Raw genomic sequence first — 19705 nt, 5'->3', positions numbered from 1 at the left:
ACTATGTTTTGGAAGTTTACCTCGGAGGGGGTTACTGGAAGAACATGTTCTGGAGTTGCTGGGAAGGGTCAGAAGACCCTTGGAGTAATGTTGGAGGTGAGACGGTAGAAAATGGACCTCCGACCTCCTTGCAATATGAGAGCAACAGACCTTGTGTTTCATCCTCATCATGGAAGATTCCAATAATTTTGAAACCTTTAAATTCCACAGAATCTAAGGCAGACAGATGTGATGTTGGCATGCCAGCAGAGAGCAGTATTCTATTGAGCTACGAACAAAGGTATTGTTGTCAGCTGGGAATGCCAAAGGTCTTCCATCCATTTGTGTTTTGACGATTGAAACATTGAGCTGATTTTGACCACAATTTTTCAATAATATCTTTGATTCAATGTTTCTGTCCAGGCTAAAGCATTTTACCCCTGTGTTTTGGAGTAGGGGAGGAGAAATGGCACTGTAGCTGATTATTTGTATCAACAGTGTTTGTTCTGCAGCGGAAAGCTTTTCAACACAGTACAGCACAGCTCCAGGAATCATTATATGTGTTGATCTATTGCAGCAACAGGAAGCATGGCTGGCAGCAGTGGACAACCTACAGAAGGGTATAGTAGCTCGTGCCACACCATTCCTTGTGTGGCTTCATGGTGCTGCAGACGACCTGCAGGATCCCTTCCTTCTCTATTCAGTTGCTGAGGTTCAGGTGCGGGTCCTTCTGAATCACATTACGTTGGCTCTTTCCCTCACTCTCAAACTCTGGCGGCTGGTCAATGTAATATGGTCTGAGAATTTAAGCAATTTTTTTTGTTTTTCCCATAACCTTTCATTCTCTCCATTCTCGTTTCCACAGGCACTGCTGAAGGCGCACATTGATTTCAAGGCAACCTTACCTGCAGCCCAGACTGAACGAGATGGTCTGTTAGCCATGTGGACAGAGTTGGATAAACTACAACAGGCACCACCACCCAGTTTTGTTCGTCCATCTCAGAGGCTTCCAAGTGAAAACCCCTACACCGACATCCTTCCACTTGATATTACATCAATGTGGGACCAGGTGAGCATTCTTTCACCTTTTGTTCATTGTATCCTCACCCTGGGACCAAAATAAAACCAAATGCTGCAAAAGCTCAATCCACCCATCATACTTATGTTGTGCTTGGTAATGTCACAAAACATAATACCCAATGAAAATGCATGTCGACATTATTGATTGAGAGGATATTATTGATGAAAATCAATCATTTTTAACCGATTCCAAGCTCGTAATTGGAGGTAATCGTGCACGCGGTGCAAAAAATGACTCGTCTTTGCTCAAAAACCGCGATTTGCTAAAATGAAATACCATGATAACTACATCGGAACACAATAGGTTGCTTGCGGTTCGTCGATACCCTCGATATTAGAACCCACGATATTGGAGGGTTTACTGTATTGTATATCCATATTAAGAAAGCTAATCATGGTGTTTTTCCAAGGCTTTAAAAGCTGATATTCAAAATCTGATATTAAATAATAGGCTTCACAAGATTTGAGGTAAAATGGCTCCAGAAACTGAAGTTTTATATTCACAATCGCCATGACTTCCCTATAAGTTTTCTTTTCAGTGTGAAAAAGACCAAAAGTGATGATTAAAAGCATCCTCAAATGTCGAAAGGTTGCAGCCCATTAGCGTCACAGGCATTCTGAGGCACAGTTTGTGTCGGCCCCAAGCTTCAAGCCTTCCGGCCTATAGTATAATTCCTTTATGACCCAGTGGAATTGGCATCTATCCATGCGATATAAACACAATGTATTATGTATGCCCATGAGCAATAGCCATGTTTTGGCTTCATTACACAATCCAAGTTTTTTTTTGAGGCATCGAGCAATCAAGCTATAGTTCTGTGCCTATACACTGCCCGCGTTTTATTTATTTGTTTGTTTGTTTATTTATTTATTTTAGGAGCAATCAAGGCTGTGCTTATACACTGTATGTTTGTGCATTTCGCATTAATGCCTGAAACACGTTAAAGAAATCCCACCTAACATTTTGACCCGTTCATGTTTAGCTTCCCATTTCCTTATTGCAAATAACTAATCAGACGTAATCCATCATTTTGTGGATTGTAATCCTCTGTGTTATGTTGAGTTTTGTGCACCTGTCATTTTGATGGGCTTTTCCCCTAGTTGTCCAGATTCCTAAGAAGTCAGGTCAGGTCAGGGATGGGAGCATATGCCAGAGCAGCGCGTCGCTGCGTCCACTTTCCGCCAGTTCTCCAGGGGCTCCGTCTGCCATCCCCCAGACAGATGCCTGGTCCATCCCCATCTCCTTGAGATGCCGACAACAATGGCATCTAGTTGTCCAAATTCACTGGAAGAATAGTCCAGATTCCTAAAAGAGAATCTGTATATGACTAAAACTCTCATCTTGTATATATTGTTATGAATTCGCGCCCACCGGCGTGCGAACGACCGCTTTTCACTAATAGTAGTCGCTCGCCCACCGGACAGACAATTCAGTCGTGACCTTCTGGAACAACGCCGGAACCCTGTCATGGGTGGGTCTTCAACCCCACCACGGCCTAGCCAATTTTCTACCCGCGCAAAGAGGGTCAATCGCCGAATATCGACATACCTAAGTACCTGCGCGGGTAGCCAACCGGGAGACCGTACCTCGACGCAGGTCAGCTTGGACATGAACCGCTGAAGCGGTCCGTTCCATTCTGCAGTGATAACCGAGCGGGTATTATCGCCCGACCTCGCCGGATCCGATTCTATTTAACGGGTTTTTAAAACCCAACTAATATTCCGAGATGCAATATGGCCTTCCAATGGGGAAAAAAGACACGACGAACGGGTAACATTCACACAAGTACATTTATTTACAGCACGTTTCCAGTCATACAGTCAATGCAGGTATGGAAGCAAATAAAGCAAAAGCACTTCAACCGACTATAAGCAATTTATGTACAGCCACTTATACAGTTTTACTTCGCAAGGACACGGCACCACCAACATTCATTCAAAAGCAAAACCCAAGAAAAAGAAAAGACTACCCCCACAGACAGGGGAGTCAGACAGGGTCCGTAGACCTTTATGGTGTGGGACTTGGTAGACCGAACGAATCCCACGAGACCATTGCAGGTTACCTGCACCCTCATGGTGCGATAGTGGGCGAGCTCTCTCAGGCGCTCTCCACACGGATGCGCAGGCTTGCGCGACAGAGCTGGCAAAGCGGCGCCTCCCGTCCGCTTCCCTGGTGCCACGCCCGGACTCCCCAACGACTGCGAGCTCCGTCGACTCGACCCTAACCACCGAACCCAACACTCTTCAAAAGACTAAGACTACGAAGAAGAAGAAGCCCCACACACCCATGAAAACCACCACACACACCACCACGAAGAAGAAGACAAAACAAAGGCCCCAACGAAAAACACATACAAAGGAGAAGGCCCCGAGCTGGCGTCCTGTGCGGCCTTATATCCCCCCATTCCAACGCCTTGCCCCTCCCCTTTTATCGCTCCACCCACCTTCCAACTCCTGCAGGAAGCTTCCAGAAAAGGGGCGTGCGCTCTCACCCCCCTCCCCGTGCACCTCGCGGGGGCCGAGAGAATAATTCTTGGCACAGGTCCAGGGAGATTCATTCCCCCAAAATCAGGCCCCCACTTTTTTCACCTTTGACCTCTGGCTGGAATCGCACTTCCCGCACACCAAAACACGGGAAAAGCAGGCGGGAGAATCAGGCGGGAAAATCCGCGTGCCATCGATGTTCCTTTGTTTCCTTCGCTTCTTGGAGACGGTTTACATGAGCAGAGAGGGCCGTGGTTTGGCGTGTGGAGAAGGGGATCAACAGTTGGCGTAGCGGGGAAGGTGGTTAGGTGATTGTGGTTGTTGTGGTTTGAGGTGATCGTGGTTGTTGTGGTTTGAGGTGATCGTGGTTGGTGTTGATCGTGGTTGGTGGTTGAAATGTGGTTGGTGATGGTGGCGTGGTTGGCGTTGTGGTTATTTGGGAGCGATGTTGGTTGTTGTTAAATAACGATAGGAAAAGAAAAATACGATCTCAAAGGATCACAGCCCTGTGACACGAATAAAGCCCATTAAACAACGGTGGGGAAATCTAACTGAACACAGACTTATCGATCTAACTGAACTACGGACCTTTATGGTGTTTTGCGAATTTCCACAGCTGTAACACTACCCCCTCCCTTTTTTACAGACTCGTCCCAGGTCATCGAATTTCCATGTGCCATCATGTGTAAGTTTCCCCGAATACGATTTACCTTCGGATCCCTGAGTGCGACATTTAATGTATTCGTGTCCCAAAAATAAATAACCTACGGGCTGAGTAACTAACTAAACAAACCCACTCATACAGACGACTTAAATAAATTGCCGGCACTATGACACACATGCAGGGGGCAAGCAACTCATTTACAATTTACAACTTATCCTTAACCTTATACATTTTACACTAAACCATGGCCCTGGATCGATGGACTCTGCAGGAAAAATAAAAGCAGGGAGCCAGGTTGCTCACATGCAGTCTCTGGCTCATGAAACAATGCCGGTGACAGGGAATGTGGCCGGCTGCTCACACGTAGTCCTTGGCCTCCCCCTTGAAATGAGCGCAGTGAACACAAGCGGTGCACGGTCCGCCAATACAGTCCCGTGATGCGGCTGCCTACAGGGCAGTCCCTGCAGCATGCGCGATTGATCCTGGCACACATGGCAATGAATGGGGGCAAATGCAACAGGGCAGCAGGCATGGAGCCAAGGCAAAGGCAAGCAGGCAAGGCATGGCAAGGCAAAACAAGGCCATTATACCAAAACGGGCCGGTGGTGAAGCTGACTGGCACAGGCCTTGTTGGAAAACAGCCGGCAGATGATCCGCCGGGCACAGGCCTTGTAGCAAAACAGCCGGCAGATGGAGTTGGCCAGCCTCTTGCCTTGTTCAAGGAGGTTGGTGGAGGGAGTGCGGTGGTGCTGGCCACTCAGAAGGCGGGCTCGGACCTACCCTACTGTCTCCCTCCCAACCTATCGCCTTTGCCTGTCTCTGTCCATACTAGTCCGGGAGCCAACCAATCAAAATTAAAAAAAAATTGCCCGGTCTGCTATAAAATTTTTGTGTTGATTTTCATAAAGAGACACCCTTTGAGTATATGAAAACCAATGTTGGCAATGGTGAAACTCTTGCGCAACAACACAGTCAACACTTTTGCGAGCCCCCTCTGATAACAAAATGTTGGCAAAAGCGAAGATGTAGGATGGGGGTAGGGGTAATTCATATTGTCCTAAAATCATAACCACTAAACCTATATACACAAATGACCCCTCATATTAAAGAGGAGTTCATTTCCTATATCACAATTGGTGTAGATTTAACCTACCTTCAATTGACAAGGTTATATGTCAAACAACAAAAGATTTATGTAACTCAGAAATGCTTGACTATCAATGGGGTCAGGAACAAGAACATACTTTTACATGCCATGGTTTTAAGGAAGATAAAATTAGAAATGGATTAACACAATATTGTGACATGAAACATCCTCTTCAGAGGAAGAGTCACTCTCTGAAACAACTCCACCACATGAACCTCTCTGACCAAGGCATATGCATGTCACTCAGCAAGGCACAGCAGCCTTTTTGCATGAACATCGTTTCAGACATTTGGATAATTTGCACATGCAAGACACCGTTTTGTCTATGTTTGGCTTGGCTGGCTTAGACATGAGAATTGGGACCAGTTTTCCATTGATAAGGGTTCTGCCAAATGTTGTGGCTGGGGGAAGTGCTCGGTCACTGAGATGTGCACGCCTATACAGAAGCAATTGATACAATGCTCTTAAAACAAGGAAGTAAAACGCATCTTCTGTTGCTGGCAGTGACCTAAGGTCTAATTTTGAAGAGACAAACATATGCTGCCTGAGGGTATCCAAACAGCTGAAACCTTTTTGGCCATGCAGAGCAGTCCAGTATACTCTGGCCTCATCAATGACACATTCTGTTGCTGCCATTTCACTATCTCTTCCAAAATCAACAAGGTGGGGAAGGTTTCCTATCAGTCCCAGAGAAACCCAGTGCCGCTCTTCTTTTCACAGGAACACAGGCATCATCCCAACTGACTGGAAGAGGGGCCTTGTTGTCCCTCTCTGGAAAGGGAAGGGTGATCGCCAAGACTGCAAAAACTACCGAGGGGTGACGCTGCTCTCAGTGCCGGGCAAGGTCTTTGCTCGGATAATTCTTGATAGGGTTTGCCACCATCTGCTTGAGCACCAGCGTCCAGAGCAGTCAGGCTTTACACCAAAGAGGTCAACGATTGACCGTATCCTTGCACTTCATGTCCTCACCGAACACAGACGAGAGTTTCGCAGGGGCTGCTTGCAGCCTATGTTGATCTCTGTAAAGCGTTCCGATTCAGTGAATCGGGATGTCCTCTGGAGGATTCTTGGTCTTCGTGGGGTGCCACCGAAACTGATCGATCTGATGTCTGAACTCTACTCTGGTACTGAGAGTGCTGTGAAGTGTGGTGGTACCATCTCTGACTTATTTCCAGTTGTTACTGGAGTTCGTCAGGGATGTGTACTTGCCCCCACACTTTTCAGCACTTGTATGGACTGGATTTTAGGGAGGATGTCGGAGAGATCAAGTTGCGGTGCATCGTTTGGCAATGTCAAGATCTCAGACCTTGATTTTGCAGATGATGCAGTCATCTTTGCGGAGACTTTAGACATCCTCTTGGGGGCCCTCGAGGTGCTGAATGAGGAGTTGGAGCCGTTGGGATTACGGATTTCTTGGGTCAAAACTAAGATCCAGGCTTTCGGTGACATCTTGGATGCTGCTGTCCTGTCTGTGTCTGTTTGTGGTGAGGATGTTGAGGTCGTGGAGAGATTCACTTACCTTGGCAGTGATATTCATGTCTCCGCAGGTTGTGAGCCGGAGGTCAATAGACGTCTGGGTCGGGCCTGGGGAGTCATGGATTCACTGGATCATGGGGTGTGGCGCTGCCGGTACCTGTGCGGGAGGACGAAAGTCCGAGTCTTCAGGTCCTTGGTACTTCCAGTCTTGCTCTATGGGTGCGAGACTTGGACTTTGACCAAGGATCTGAGACGGAGACTTAATTCCTTTGGTACCAGGTCTCTTCGGAGATCCCTTGGCTATCGCTGGTCGGATTTTGTGTCCAACGAGCGGTTGCTGAGAGAGACTCGGATGAGATTTGTTACCTGCATAGTCCGTGAGCGTCAGCTGCGGCTGTATGGACATGTGGCTCGTTTTCCTGACGCTGATCCTGCTCACCAGATTCTCTCAGCGAGGGAGTCTCATGAGTGGAGGAGGCCAGTGGGCCGACCACGTGCCTCATGGTTGCAGCAGGTTGACCATCATCTCAAGGAGATGGGGATGGGCCTGGCATCTGCCTGGGGGATGGCCAGACGGAGGCCCCTGGAGTACCGGCGGAAAGTGGACGCAGCGACGCGCTGTTCTGGCACATGCTCCCATACCTGACCTGACCTCTTCTTTTCCCCTTCTGAATGGGTAGCTCACTGTGTCACATCCACACAACACATATGTGCACAGAAGTGTAGCTGCGACATCAAGAGGATTTTCTGGTACTTCTTGCTCAACACTTCTACCAGCTCATGAATAGGTAGGTATTGATTCTGCCGTTGTATCCAGAGTTCTTGCAATGTGTTCAAGCAGCAGAAGTGATATATACACAGCATAATTATGTCTGTATCTGTTGCATGCACAACAGCTCGATGGTGATCAAGATATTCCACACAATACGCAAGATGAGCAATAATCCTTGTGTCTGCCTCTTCATGTTCTTCACAAGGTAAGTCCAGAACTGAACTTGATGCTGATGTGATGGAAAGAGTGTGACCTTGTTTTCCATCATACTACCAAGAATGATGGTCACTCCATCCGGAATAGCTTCAGGACTCTCACAAAGGGAAGTGCCAATGAAGTTCTGAAGATTTCCTTTATTTCTTGGATTCTTCATGAGTAAATTCCAGTCCGGAATTTCTAGACTCTTGGATGGTGAGAATTGTCTTGCCTGGTCTGTCTGGTTTCTCCTCTGCTGCTCATCACCCTTCAAAGTATGGCTATCATCAAAATCATACTGATCACCAATGATGTTGACACAGTTGCACATTTCAGGTTTCAACTGCAGGATACACCTGCTTGCGAAGATACAGCTGGGGAAGTTCACCAAATGTTTTCGCACCCATTTTTTGGTATTTATTTACAAATGCCATTGTGTCTACCAGATAAACTGTGTATAGGTCACTCTGTGGTAATGATGGCAGCTGTAAAACAACATCCTGCTCAGCTTCAGCAATTAGCACTGCCACGAAATCAGACTTGTTGCCTTTGCGCATTACAAACCCCTGTGCTAAGCGTGGATCAACCTCAAACAGGGATGATGGATAGTCTGTCCACTCATGGGAAAATGCAATCTGTCTTGTGACTGGGTCGGCATCTCGATAGAAACACAACACACGTGTAGTTGCAGTCTCATCTTGATAGATCCTGATTAAACTCTGTTTCCTTGATGGTTTTGATTTCTTCTGTGAGGAGAAAGTTACCAGCTTCAGTGGTTCAATCTTAATAGAGACCACCTCTTCTGCTTTCATAATGGCTTCCATGCCCTTAGCTTGAGCATGGACCAAGTCTTTTGAAGCATCCTTCTCACCAGTTGCTCTATTGAGCAGATCCACTTGGTTGTTACACTGGAATGGGTTTATCATCTGCTGGCATATCACTTTCTTGATCTCCTCAACATGCATATGTTCTTCTGTTGCCTGCTTCTGTGTTTCTCCATGATGAGTAGATTCCTGTTGGCCTAGATTAGCCATAGACTTTATGTTCTCTGATACAGCTGTGAGAAATGGTGCTTGTTTTCACATATTTATCTCGAGCAGCTGGTGCCTGAGATATGCGTTTGAACAGAGATGTCTTCCCTTCATTGTTGTATGTCTGCTCCAGGGCCATGTCACTCCAAACACCATTGAATTTTCCTTTTGAAGAGTGAACTGTGAAGTACCCAACCTGGATCCAGCAAACCTTAACCGAACTGTGTTCAATAGAGTAAGAGGATTTTGGGGTAGGGGTAACTTTGGTTGACAAAAATGTTAATTTTCTCTTTAAAAATTGATAGAACTCAATCAAATTTGCTGTTTTAATTAGCCATGGATACCATGTTCATATCACATTAAGAGAAATTAGTATTCTAATGCAGCATCTGCCTATGATAAGAAAAGTTCTAAAGGCCATCTTCAAAAAACGTTATTTTTAAGGCATTTTTCACAAAATTATGTACTTTTACGAGGTTTACTTTCACAAAGGCAATTTTTTTTTGTCATTTTACAATGCACTGATTGAATTCTTACATTTAGTTCACATTTATTTTTCATGAATGTGATTTTTTAATTTTTTTAGAAATTTTATTGACAATTGCTGTTTTATCAAATTTTTCAAATCTTCCTCAAACAAAAACGGCCGCCAAAATTTTTCGCAAGAGCTTATGAATTGCCAACATTGGTTTTCATGAACTGCAAACATATATCTAAACATCCTGGGGGTGTAAAATTTTATAGCAGAGGCTGTAAGGTCCAACCCTAAAACAGCCTCGTACACAGGTTGGCTCCCGGACTAATACCCACTCTCTTAATTTGTCAAAAATCCAATTTCGCCCCATCTTATTTTTTTTTTTGGTTTTATTTTTATTTCCCTCTATAAATTTGTCTCCCTAATCCCCTTTACAGTCTCAGTTCGGCTAACCTATCCTGTCTTAGCCTACTCCCAACCCCTATGTTCCCTTCCTGGAGGGGAGGGAATAAGGGAGAAGTAGCGTCCTGTGTCGAGGCCCAATGAAGCCTCAGAATGGCCTCCTCAGATCTCAGCGATCTATTTACCCAAGGTGAGTCCAGCGGCCCACGACGAGAGCGAAGGGATGGATGGTGCGGAGGGGAACACTTCCTATCTACCCGAACCATTTATTACTCCTAAACTACCCCGGGGCTTTCCAAAAGCGCCTCTCGCTTAAACTATCGGTTCTAACAACCCAGATTCCCGTCACCTGTGTTGGTGTCCTCACAAATTTGGGCAATGCCCTCCAATTTTCCTCCCGTGCCCTCACACGGTTTCATGGCTGGGACGCGTGGCTCCCTTGGCAGGAACTACCCTCTGCCGATTCTCCAACAATGGCACCCCCGGGCACTACACTGCCTCCGAGCCTACCAGCTCCCTAAACACTGAGGAGTGCCCTCCCTAGCGACTCCCCTGAAACGCTCACGTGGCAGGCTGGCGCCCTGGGCCCCTTTCCGAAGGTCGCCCGTGCCCAGTACACTGCCCCCGTGGCATATGGCGCCCCGGGCCCCACATAATGCGGGTCCACCCATGCCCACTACACTATCCTGGCCCCCTCTGGACCCTTGGCCTACCGCGGCCAACTAGCCTGGTGCCCGGGGTACCCACTCAGCGATACTCACCGTTCGCAGCCACTCTCCCAGCCCGTCAACAGGGCTCCTGCGCCCCTCCAAATGGGTTTCAAGTCTACTTCCCCACCAACAGCAAAACAACCTCCATTTTGTCAATTTGACTAACCCTCTAACTCACATTATTCTGACCCTGGGGTCCCTTGGGTGGGAGTCACTCCTCCCCCCAATCACTCATCGCACCATGCATACCATATTCCCTCCATACACACAGGCTCGTTGGCCTCACTCACTCAACATGTTTCCATTTCACTCCTCAGCTCTCACACATTGCTGATCACTGCCATTCTGCTTGCTATTCCCTCAACTAACTCGTGCTCCCTCGTCATCCCTTAAAATATAGCACATCCTTTTAACACTACGTAGCTAAGCTACGTCCCCTCTACACATCCAAAGTCGGTCACTGTCCTCCAAATCAAAAATCAATTTCCCATCCTACATCTCAACTGCATCCCTCTACCTTATCCATTCCATGAGCCCCATGGGGACTTATCCCTGCCCCATGGAGCCGGTCTAACTAAGCTAACCCTTCCCCCTAACTAGTGGTGTCCTGTGCCCTGGACAGGGGGGTCTTTCACCCCTTGCCCAGGGAATCCTGTTCACCCGAAGCGAAGCTTGATTTTTTTTTTTAATGCGCACACCAGCGCGGCAACTCGCAACCTGTGCTTCCCCCCCCCACCCGTGACATCATGGCAGCTGCTCGCGCTTCGCACACCTCGTCCCTCCTCGGATGGTACCATCCGGCAGGGATTTCCCCTCCTGCCGGATTCTGACCATACGTGTAGCCATGACGTCACCCGGCGCATTAAAAAACAACCCTCGCGTTTCGAGGGGTTCCCCACACGAACACATGTGCACTGCCCGTCGGAGCTTCACACATACGCTCACGTGGAAAACCCATCCGGTCCAAATCCATATCCAGCCTATCTCCTGTCCGTCTGCGGGATCGGCTAATCCACCGCGTGTGTTTGCGGACTGGGCTTCACTCCCGCAGGCGCGCACGTGGCGGCCTCGTGCGTTGCACAGCACGGACCCCCCGCGCGCGCTGCCATGCAAACCCGGGACTTGGCAGACCGAACGAATCCCACGAGACCATTGCAGGTTACCTGCACCCTCATGGTGTGATGGTGGGTGAGCTCTCTCCGGCGCTCTCCACACGGATGCGCAGGCTTGCGCGACAGAGCTGGCAAAGCGGCGCCTCCCGTCCGCGTCCCTGGTGCCAACCCAGACTCCCCACCGACTGCGAGCTCCGACGACTCGACCCGAATCACCGAACCCAAGACTCTTCGAAAGACCAAGACGATGAAAAAGAAGAAGCCCCACGCACCCACGAAAAACCACCACACACACCACCACGAAGAAGAAGACAAAGCAAAGGCCTCGACGAAAAACACACACGAAGGAGAAGAAGGCCCCGAGCTGGCGTCCTGCACGGCCTTATATCCCCCCCCCGTTCCAATGCCTCGCCCCTCCCCTTTTATCGCTCCGCCCACCTTCCAGCTCCTGCAGGAAGCTTCCAGAAAAGGGGCGTGCCCTCTCGCCCCCCTCCCCGCGCGCCTCGCGGGAGCAGAGAGAATCATTCTTGGCACAGGTCCAGGGAGATTCATTCCCTCAAAATCAGGCCCCCACCTTTTTTCACCTTTGACCTCTGGCTGGAATCGCACTTCCCCCACACCAAAGCATGGGAAAAGCAGGCGGGAGAATCAGGCGGGAAAATCCGTGCGCCATCGATGTTCCTTTGTTTCCTTCGCTTCTTAGAGACAGTTTACATGAGCGGAGAGGGCCGTGGTTTGGCGTGTGGAGAAGGGGATCGACAGTTGGCGTAGCGGGGAAGGTGGTTAGGTGATCGTGGTTGTTGTGGTTTGAGGCGATCGTGGTTGTTGTTGATCGTGGTTGTTGTGGTTTGAGGCGATCGTGGTTGGTGTTGATCATGGTTGTTGTGGTCGGTGGTTGAAATGTGGTTGGTGATGGTGGCGTGGTTGGTGTTGTGGTTATTTGGGAGCGATGTTGGTTGTTGTAAAATAACGATAAGAAAAGAAAAACACGATCTCAAAGGATCACAGCCCTGTGACACGAATAAAGCCCATTAAACAATGGTGGGGAAATCTAACTGAACACAGACTTATCGATCTCACTGAACTATGGACCTTTATGGTGTTCTGCAAATTTCCACAGCCGTAACAATATGTATGTATGTATGTATGTTCCCGAAATACAGCCAAAACAGTACACGATAGCGCAAAAATTTTCGGCCCACCCTTACCATTCTCCTGCGGTGTGCAGTATCAAGTTTCGTTCAAATCAGGCAATGAAAAAATTATTAAAAAACCAATTCCCGATTCAGTCAAGTACTCTTCGGGAGAATTTGATCAATGCAAACAACCTCAGCGGTATCGTTCGCTGGAGCTATCTTTTTTTTTTTTTCTTGAAATGATTTATTTAAAAATCTCAAACATTTAGTATAGACAAAGACCGATGTATTTTTAAGCATAAAATAAACATCATCATTTTGATCTCATACTTCCGTGTTCATTAATAAATAAAATTGTGTTTAGAACATTACATACAATAATTTGTTCGACTTTCTTTTCTCCATTTTTTTTCACATTGACGCGCAATATCAAGTTTTGTTAAAATTTGGCAACAAAAAAAATTATTAAAAAATCAATTCTCAATTCAGTCAAGTACTCTTCGGGAGTATTTGATCAATGCAAACAACCTCAGCAGTATAGTTCGCTGGAGCTGTCCCTTTTTATTTTTTTGAAATGATTTTTTTATCAACCACTGCCACAACGGGAACCCAACGGGTTCACGGGTCTTCTAGTATCAAATAAATCTTGATGTGTTGCCAAAATGATGGCGACAGCCCATTAGTTGATGAAAGTCTTGCAGAGTGAATCATGAGGTGGTCACCTATCTTGTCACCCCATTTAGTTACTGACTTAAGCAAGCATCATTGTGGACACTTGCTTGCCTGTGGTTATAAAAGTTCTCAGTACAACTTGGCCGATCGCCATTCCTACATCAGTTCAGGTTGGTCGAACTTGCGGTTTCAGTTCCAGTTGGTTTCCTCACTTGACACAAGGCAAAAGCAGCTTCCTCTGAGGGTACGTTCACACTCTCCACAAGGGTCTCTAATATTGTCTGATTAACGTCATCAGTCATGCCAGGAACTTTTGCTGCTCCTGAAGTTCGCTGATCTTACGAAGTTCTTACGAAGAATTTAACCGTTCTTTTTTTGATTAACTAATTAAGCAGTCTTACACACTGCTTTTGATTAACTGTTCTTTACCATTGACAAATCTTCAAGGATTGCTCCAATCTGAGGCTGAACTTGGTGGCGCGACGTGATTGAGGCAAAAGGCAGGAAAACGTTTCTCATAATCATAAAAAAGGTTTATTATGATGAAATACAACAGGGGGATTGATGAGACAATAGAACTCCGACAGATCTGGTGCACGAGGATCACAAATGGCGGAGGTGAGGGATGAAAAACCACACTTGTGTAAAATAGGAAATAAATAAAGCCTAACCCCCTCATGGCACCGTTTCCCAGACTCGCACATGATGAACAATCGGGACAGATGCTTCCTTGGCAGTCAACTTGACATGAAATATCATCCACAGTCATCATTCGATGAGAAACAGCATACAACGAGAATGACATTCGGTGAATACCTCCACCAGGATGAACGGTTTATATTTTGTATCTCACTGATAGGCTGGATCTGCATCCGGACCTGAACCAAAATGTCATTTACCTGGTTCTTGTCACTTCCCCAACTCATCCACCAAGTTTTGTTATAACCCGTCCACAGCTTTTTGAGATATCATGCAATACATCGTTTTTAGCCCCATCTCTCAATGTTGAGGAATCACTTTAAAATTCTACCTTTTTTGAGATGATCACTTCGGTGGCGGAGGTAATTATTGTGGTTACAAAACATCATCATCGTAAACACAATTGTCAGTCGAATGTTCTTTACTGCCACCTGAGTCGTTTTGCTGTTGGTACAATCAGTACGCTTACCTGGCCCTCTATTTGCACCTTCGCAGGTCCAGCTGCTCGTAGTACAGCGCGAGCAAGCACTCCTCAAGGAACAAGTGTGCCAAGAGCAGCGCCAGGCCCTGAAGAATCAATACCGCACAGTGGCTGCATCGGTGGCGCCTTGGATACAGCGTCATGCTGAGGTACGTGGTTCGGCACTGCTCTACTATGCGCCTGAATATCTTGTACCACAATGCACCAACCACATGATCACCACATTGCGGATGTATCCATCAGCTGAGTCGTGCTGGTTCATTTTTTTCCCCCAAACTTCAATACTAATCATAATTTTTTCATTATATTTAATTTATATTAAAGATTCCTCTGAATGTAATATTGCCCTCTAATTTTCCAAGTCAAATTAAGGTCTTTGGGAGATGCTTTCAGTTTTCTATCTCTGCCCATATTAATATTGTTGTGGTTACCAAATTCGCAAACCACCATTCAGGTCCCTTAGGTGAGGTATCTCGGTAAGTACATGTGTAGTTAGGCCCAAACCCGTTGTCTAGTGGGAATACATGTCATTTATGCGAGCTGCGACTCTTCAGGATAGCCGTTTTTCTTTTACTATCTTTATTTTGGACCAACCGCCATGATTACCACCACAACCACAACATCAACCACCAACCACAACGCCGCTTCACCACAACCGCCACGACCTTCACGTCACACCTCGCAGCCGTCGCATCGCCACCGTTCTTGCCCCGCTGTGGGTACCGGTGTTGGACTCGTGCAGAGCGCGCGTCGAACAGCGTGTACAAAATCACGGATTTTGTGCTTCAAAAACGGATCAAAAACGACACACGCCCACTTTTTGCCGTCCAATCGGTGAGCGAGGGGCGATTTGGCCCCGCCTCCAGAACGATCGATATATGCAAATTTGTGGATCAAAAAGCCTTCACGCCCACTTTTTCTCGGGCCAATGGGGAGCGAGGTGAAAGGTCAAAGGGAGGGGGTCAAAGGCGAAGTTACGGGGGGATAAAAGGACGGTGTTCGTCAGTCAGAAAAAGGAGAACGAGAACGAGAAGGAGAACGAAAAAGAAGAAGGAGAACGAGAACGAGAAGGAGTCGGAACGGAGGGGACGAGTGTGGAAGTCTGGAGCCCGAAGCCTGCAGTGGCTGGAGAAGCTGAAGAGAGTCGGACGGGGGGGTGCTCGCGTCGGTGCCGGGAGCTGCACGCCCGAGGGAGGCCGGCAGCGCGACCTGGCCGAGGTGGAGACGCACACCAGGGATAATAAAGATCCTCTATACCCCGAGCATCAGCAACCCCCTCCTGTTTCCCCCCGCGCTGAGATAGTGCGACCAAGGGGGCCCCGTTCCCACCCCCTACCAGACACCGTCCACGAGGCCCGCGGGTTGCGGGGCCATCGCCGCTCCGCGTCTCATCACCAGACGGGTAGGCCCGACCCGGTCTCGGCCTCAGGCCTGCCTCATTCTTGAGGGTATTTCTTTTCCTTGGTTTTGGGTATGTGTTGTCGGCGCCGTCTGTGAAGTAGAATTGTATAAGTGTTGCCGTGTGCTCGGTAGTCGGTATTAGCTCTGCACTGTGTCTTCGCTTTTATATTTGCTTTTTGTGTAAATGGAATTGTGTTTTCTTTTTTTTGTGTGCTTTTGGTGGAATTGAATTTGTGCGCTTCCCGTGTGCCGCGAATAAATGTGATTTATTGTTGAACTGTTCTCCCGCTTCGCTTCGTCTTTTCCTCCATTGAATCCCCATCTCGCTTCACGTAAAGGGTTGGTAGTGGGCTGAATACGCCCGATAATTAATCGAACCGTCGAGGTCGACGATAACACCGCTCGGTTATTCTGATAGTACGGAACGGGTCGCTTAAGTGGCCCGTGTCCGAAGTCGACCTGCGGCGAGGTGCGATCGCCCGGTCTACCCTCCGCGTGGGTACTTAGGTAGGTCGAATTTGGCGAGCAACCCTATCCCACGCGGGGGCTGATTGGCTCGATCGCGGTGAGACCGAAAGGTCCACCCGTGACTGGTTCCCGGCGTTAGTCCGAGAGGGTCACGACTGGATTGTCCGTCCGGTGGGCGACGTGCCGCGATTCGAGTTACGTGGCCGTCAGCACGCCGGCGGGCGCGGAATCCGCAACAATATCTTATGTACCACGGTTAACTTCATCTATCAGTAATTACATCGGTTAACTAGAAGGGCACTCGGTAGAGTGCACCACCTCCACCATGCAATGCCTCATCCTGTAAAGTATATCGGGGCCAATTTTTTTTTTTTGAGATATCATGCTATATATTGGTTTAGTCCTGTCTCTCGATGGTGAAGAATCACTTTTAAAAATTCTAGTATCCAGATCCAGACACAGATCTTCACAAAAATCTAATCAATTCGTCCTTGTCACACACCCATCCTGCCCATCAAATTTCATCCAGACCCATCCACAACTTACTGTATCGAGGTATCCTGTACACAGACAGACAGACAGATAGACAGACGGATGAAAACATAACCTACTTCCACCTTCGGTGGCGGAAGTAATAATATTTGGGCAACCCAAGTTGAATAAGAGCAGAATTACATTTACTGCAACATTATTAACATTTTAGGACTTCTTTTGATTCCATGTTCATTTTACAGTGAGGCTTTACAGACTAAAAGTGTAACTATAACATCACACAGTAGAGCGCAACCTCCGTCAGGCTGAACAGTTTGTTTTGTATCTCACTGATAGGCGATTGACCGTATCCTTGCTCTTCGGGTCCTCCCCCAAAAGCAGACGAGAGTTATGGCAGGGGCTGCTTGCAGCCTACTTTGATCTCTGTAAAGCATTTGATTCAGTGAATCGGGATGCCATCTGGAGGATTCTTGGTCTTCGTGAGGTGCCACCAAAACTGATCGATCTGAAGTCTGAACTATACTCTGGTACTGAGAGTGCTATGAGATGTGGTGGTACCATCTCTGACTTATTTCCAGTTGTTACGGGAGTTCGTCGGGGTGTGTTCTGGCCCCCACACTTTTCAGCCCTTGTATGGACTGGATTCTGGGGAGGTTGTCGGAGAGATCAAGCTGCGGTGCATTCTTTGGAAATGTCAAGATCTCCGACCTTGATTTCGCAGATGATGCAGTCATCTTTGCGGAGACTCAAGATTTCCTTTGGGGGGGCCCTCGAGGTGCTGAATGAGGAGTCGGAACTGCTGGGATTATGGGTTTCCTGGGTCAAAACTAAGATCCAGGCTTTGAATGACATCCTGGTTGCTGCTATTCTGTCTGTACCTGTTTGTGGCGAGGATGTTGAGGTCACGGAGAGATTCACTTACCTTGGCAGTGATATTCATGGCTCTGCTGGCTGTGAGCCAGAGGTCAACAGACGTCTGGGTCAAGATTGGGGAGTGATGGATTCACTGGATCATCCGGTGTGGCGCTGCCAGTACCTGTGCAGGAGGCTGAAAGTCTGAGTCTTCAGGTCCTTGGTGCTTCTAGTCTTGCTCTACGGATGTGAGACTTGGACTCTGGCCAGGGATCTGAAACGGAGACTTAATTCCTTTGGTACCAGGTCTCTTCGGAGATTCCTTGGCTCTCGCTGATCAGACTTTGTGTACAACGAGCGGTTGCTGAGAGAGACAAATGAGATTTGTTACAGCTGCGGCTGTTTGGACTTGGGCTGGGTCTCGTTTTCCTTGCGCTGATCATGTTCACCAGATTCTCTCAGCGAGGGAGCCTCGTGAGTGGAGAAGGCTAATAGGCCGACCACGTACCTCGTGGTTGCAGCAGGTTGATCACCATCTCAAGAAGATTGGGATGGGCCAGGCATCTGCTTGGGGGATGGCCAGATGGAAGCCCCTGGAGTACCGGTAGAAAGTGGATGTAGCGACACCCTGCTCCGGCGCATGTTCCCATACCTGACCTGATCTGATAGTTCGGATCTGCATCTGGACCTTAACTAAAATCTCATCAATTTGGCCTTGTCACACACCCAACCTGTATGAATCTGTCCACAATGTTTTGAAATATCGTGCTCTATATCGTTTTGGGTCCTATCTATAAATTATGAAAAATCGCTTTTAAAATTCTTGTATCCAGATCTGGATCTTCGCCAAAATCTAATCGATTCATCTTGTCACACCCAACCTGCCCACCACAAATCCATCCATAACTTCTTGAGATATTCTGCTCACAGACAGACAGACAGACACACAGGGGTGAAAAGATAACCTCCATCCACCCTTGGTGGCAGAGGTAATAAGTTTTGCTTTTCGGGCCATAAATGTATTATGTATACGAGAAGCACCCGCTCCCTACGGAGCTGTCAAGGGGGTCATGTTATTATATTTATGCCTATTTTTACTCGAACGGGTCCCAGGATTACACACCCAAAAAATGGTTGCGATCGGTTCAGCCATTTTTGCGGTACCTGAGAACAGACAGACGGACCGACGATGAATTATAGTAAGATACTGGTGGTTAGGAAAGGGGTTAGCGATTAAATTGAGAAAAGGAAAAAAAATAACAAAGGGAATATCATAGGACAGATAAATTATGGGCGGGAAGAGTGGGAAGGTAAGGTTGGGACCTTGATAAATATCACAGGATATTGGAGTCTTTGTGAGAGAAATGGGAAGGTTGGGAGGACAATGGCCAGGTGTTGGGGATACAAATAGCAGTGAGGATGTCAATTTTTTTTTCTTCACATTTTGGATTGTTTTTGTCCAGTTCCTTTTCCAATGAAGTACACTTGCTACAGCTCACAGAATTGTGTAACCTTTACAACCAACAATTTCCCAAATACAGTTGATGTTACACAAACTTTCTCTTGGACCTTTCCATGATGGTTAAAGTTTGTCTTCTCAACGAAACATGGATTCCCACATGGCCATTTTAAACAGCATCCACCACACTGATGACTTTGATCTTCTGCATAGAAACACCAATACATATTCCAAAGACTGTGATGACTGGGCTAGTATGCAGGCAATTTCTCTCAGGCATCTGCATTTCATCTTCGGGTATCCACAACATCTTTCAAATCATGAGTAGGTCTGTCAACTGATGGCCTTCAGCGGTGATGAAAAATAGGTTTGTGGAACCAAAAATCGCTTTGTTGCCTCCACAATCCATCAGTGATTAAGACTTGGCAAGAACCTTAAGCCTGCTGGAGGTAAGAACTGGCTGGAGTGCCACAAGGCAGTGTTCTGGGCCCAGTCTGATTCCTAATCTTCATCAATGA

At 47.4% G+C, this 19705-nt stretch overlaps 1 protein-coding gene across 1 annotated transcript in view; it reads left to right on the top strand.

The window, feature by feature from the left end:
• The window catches only part of LOC147020459 (alpha-actinin-2-like), an 82042-nt gene that overhangs the window by 47797 nt on the left and 14540 nt on the right, over positions 1 to 19705 (top strand). The window contains exons 14-16 of the mRNA XM_085895801.1: positions 557 to 697; positions 845 to 1048; positions 14530 to 14664. Coding sequence (XP_085751927.1) covers positions 557 to 697; positions 845 to 1048; positions 14530 to 14664 — 480 coding nt within the window. The remainder of the gene's footprint in view (positions 1 to 556; positions 698 to 844; positions 1049 to 14529; positions 14665 to 19705) is intronic.

Source organism: Eptatretus burgeri, chromosome 9 (genome assembly GCF_056783735.1).
Source record: "Eptatretus burgeri isolate ZD-2024b chromosome 9, Ebu_testis_v1, whole genome shotgun sequence".
NCBI lineage: Eukaryota > Metazoa > Chordata > Myxini > Myxiniformes > Myxinidae > Eptatretus > Eptatretus burgeri.
This window is presented reverse-complemented; position numbering and strand designations above follow the sequence as displayed.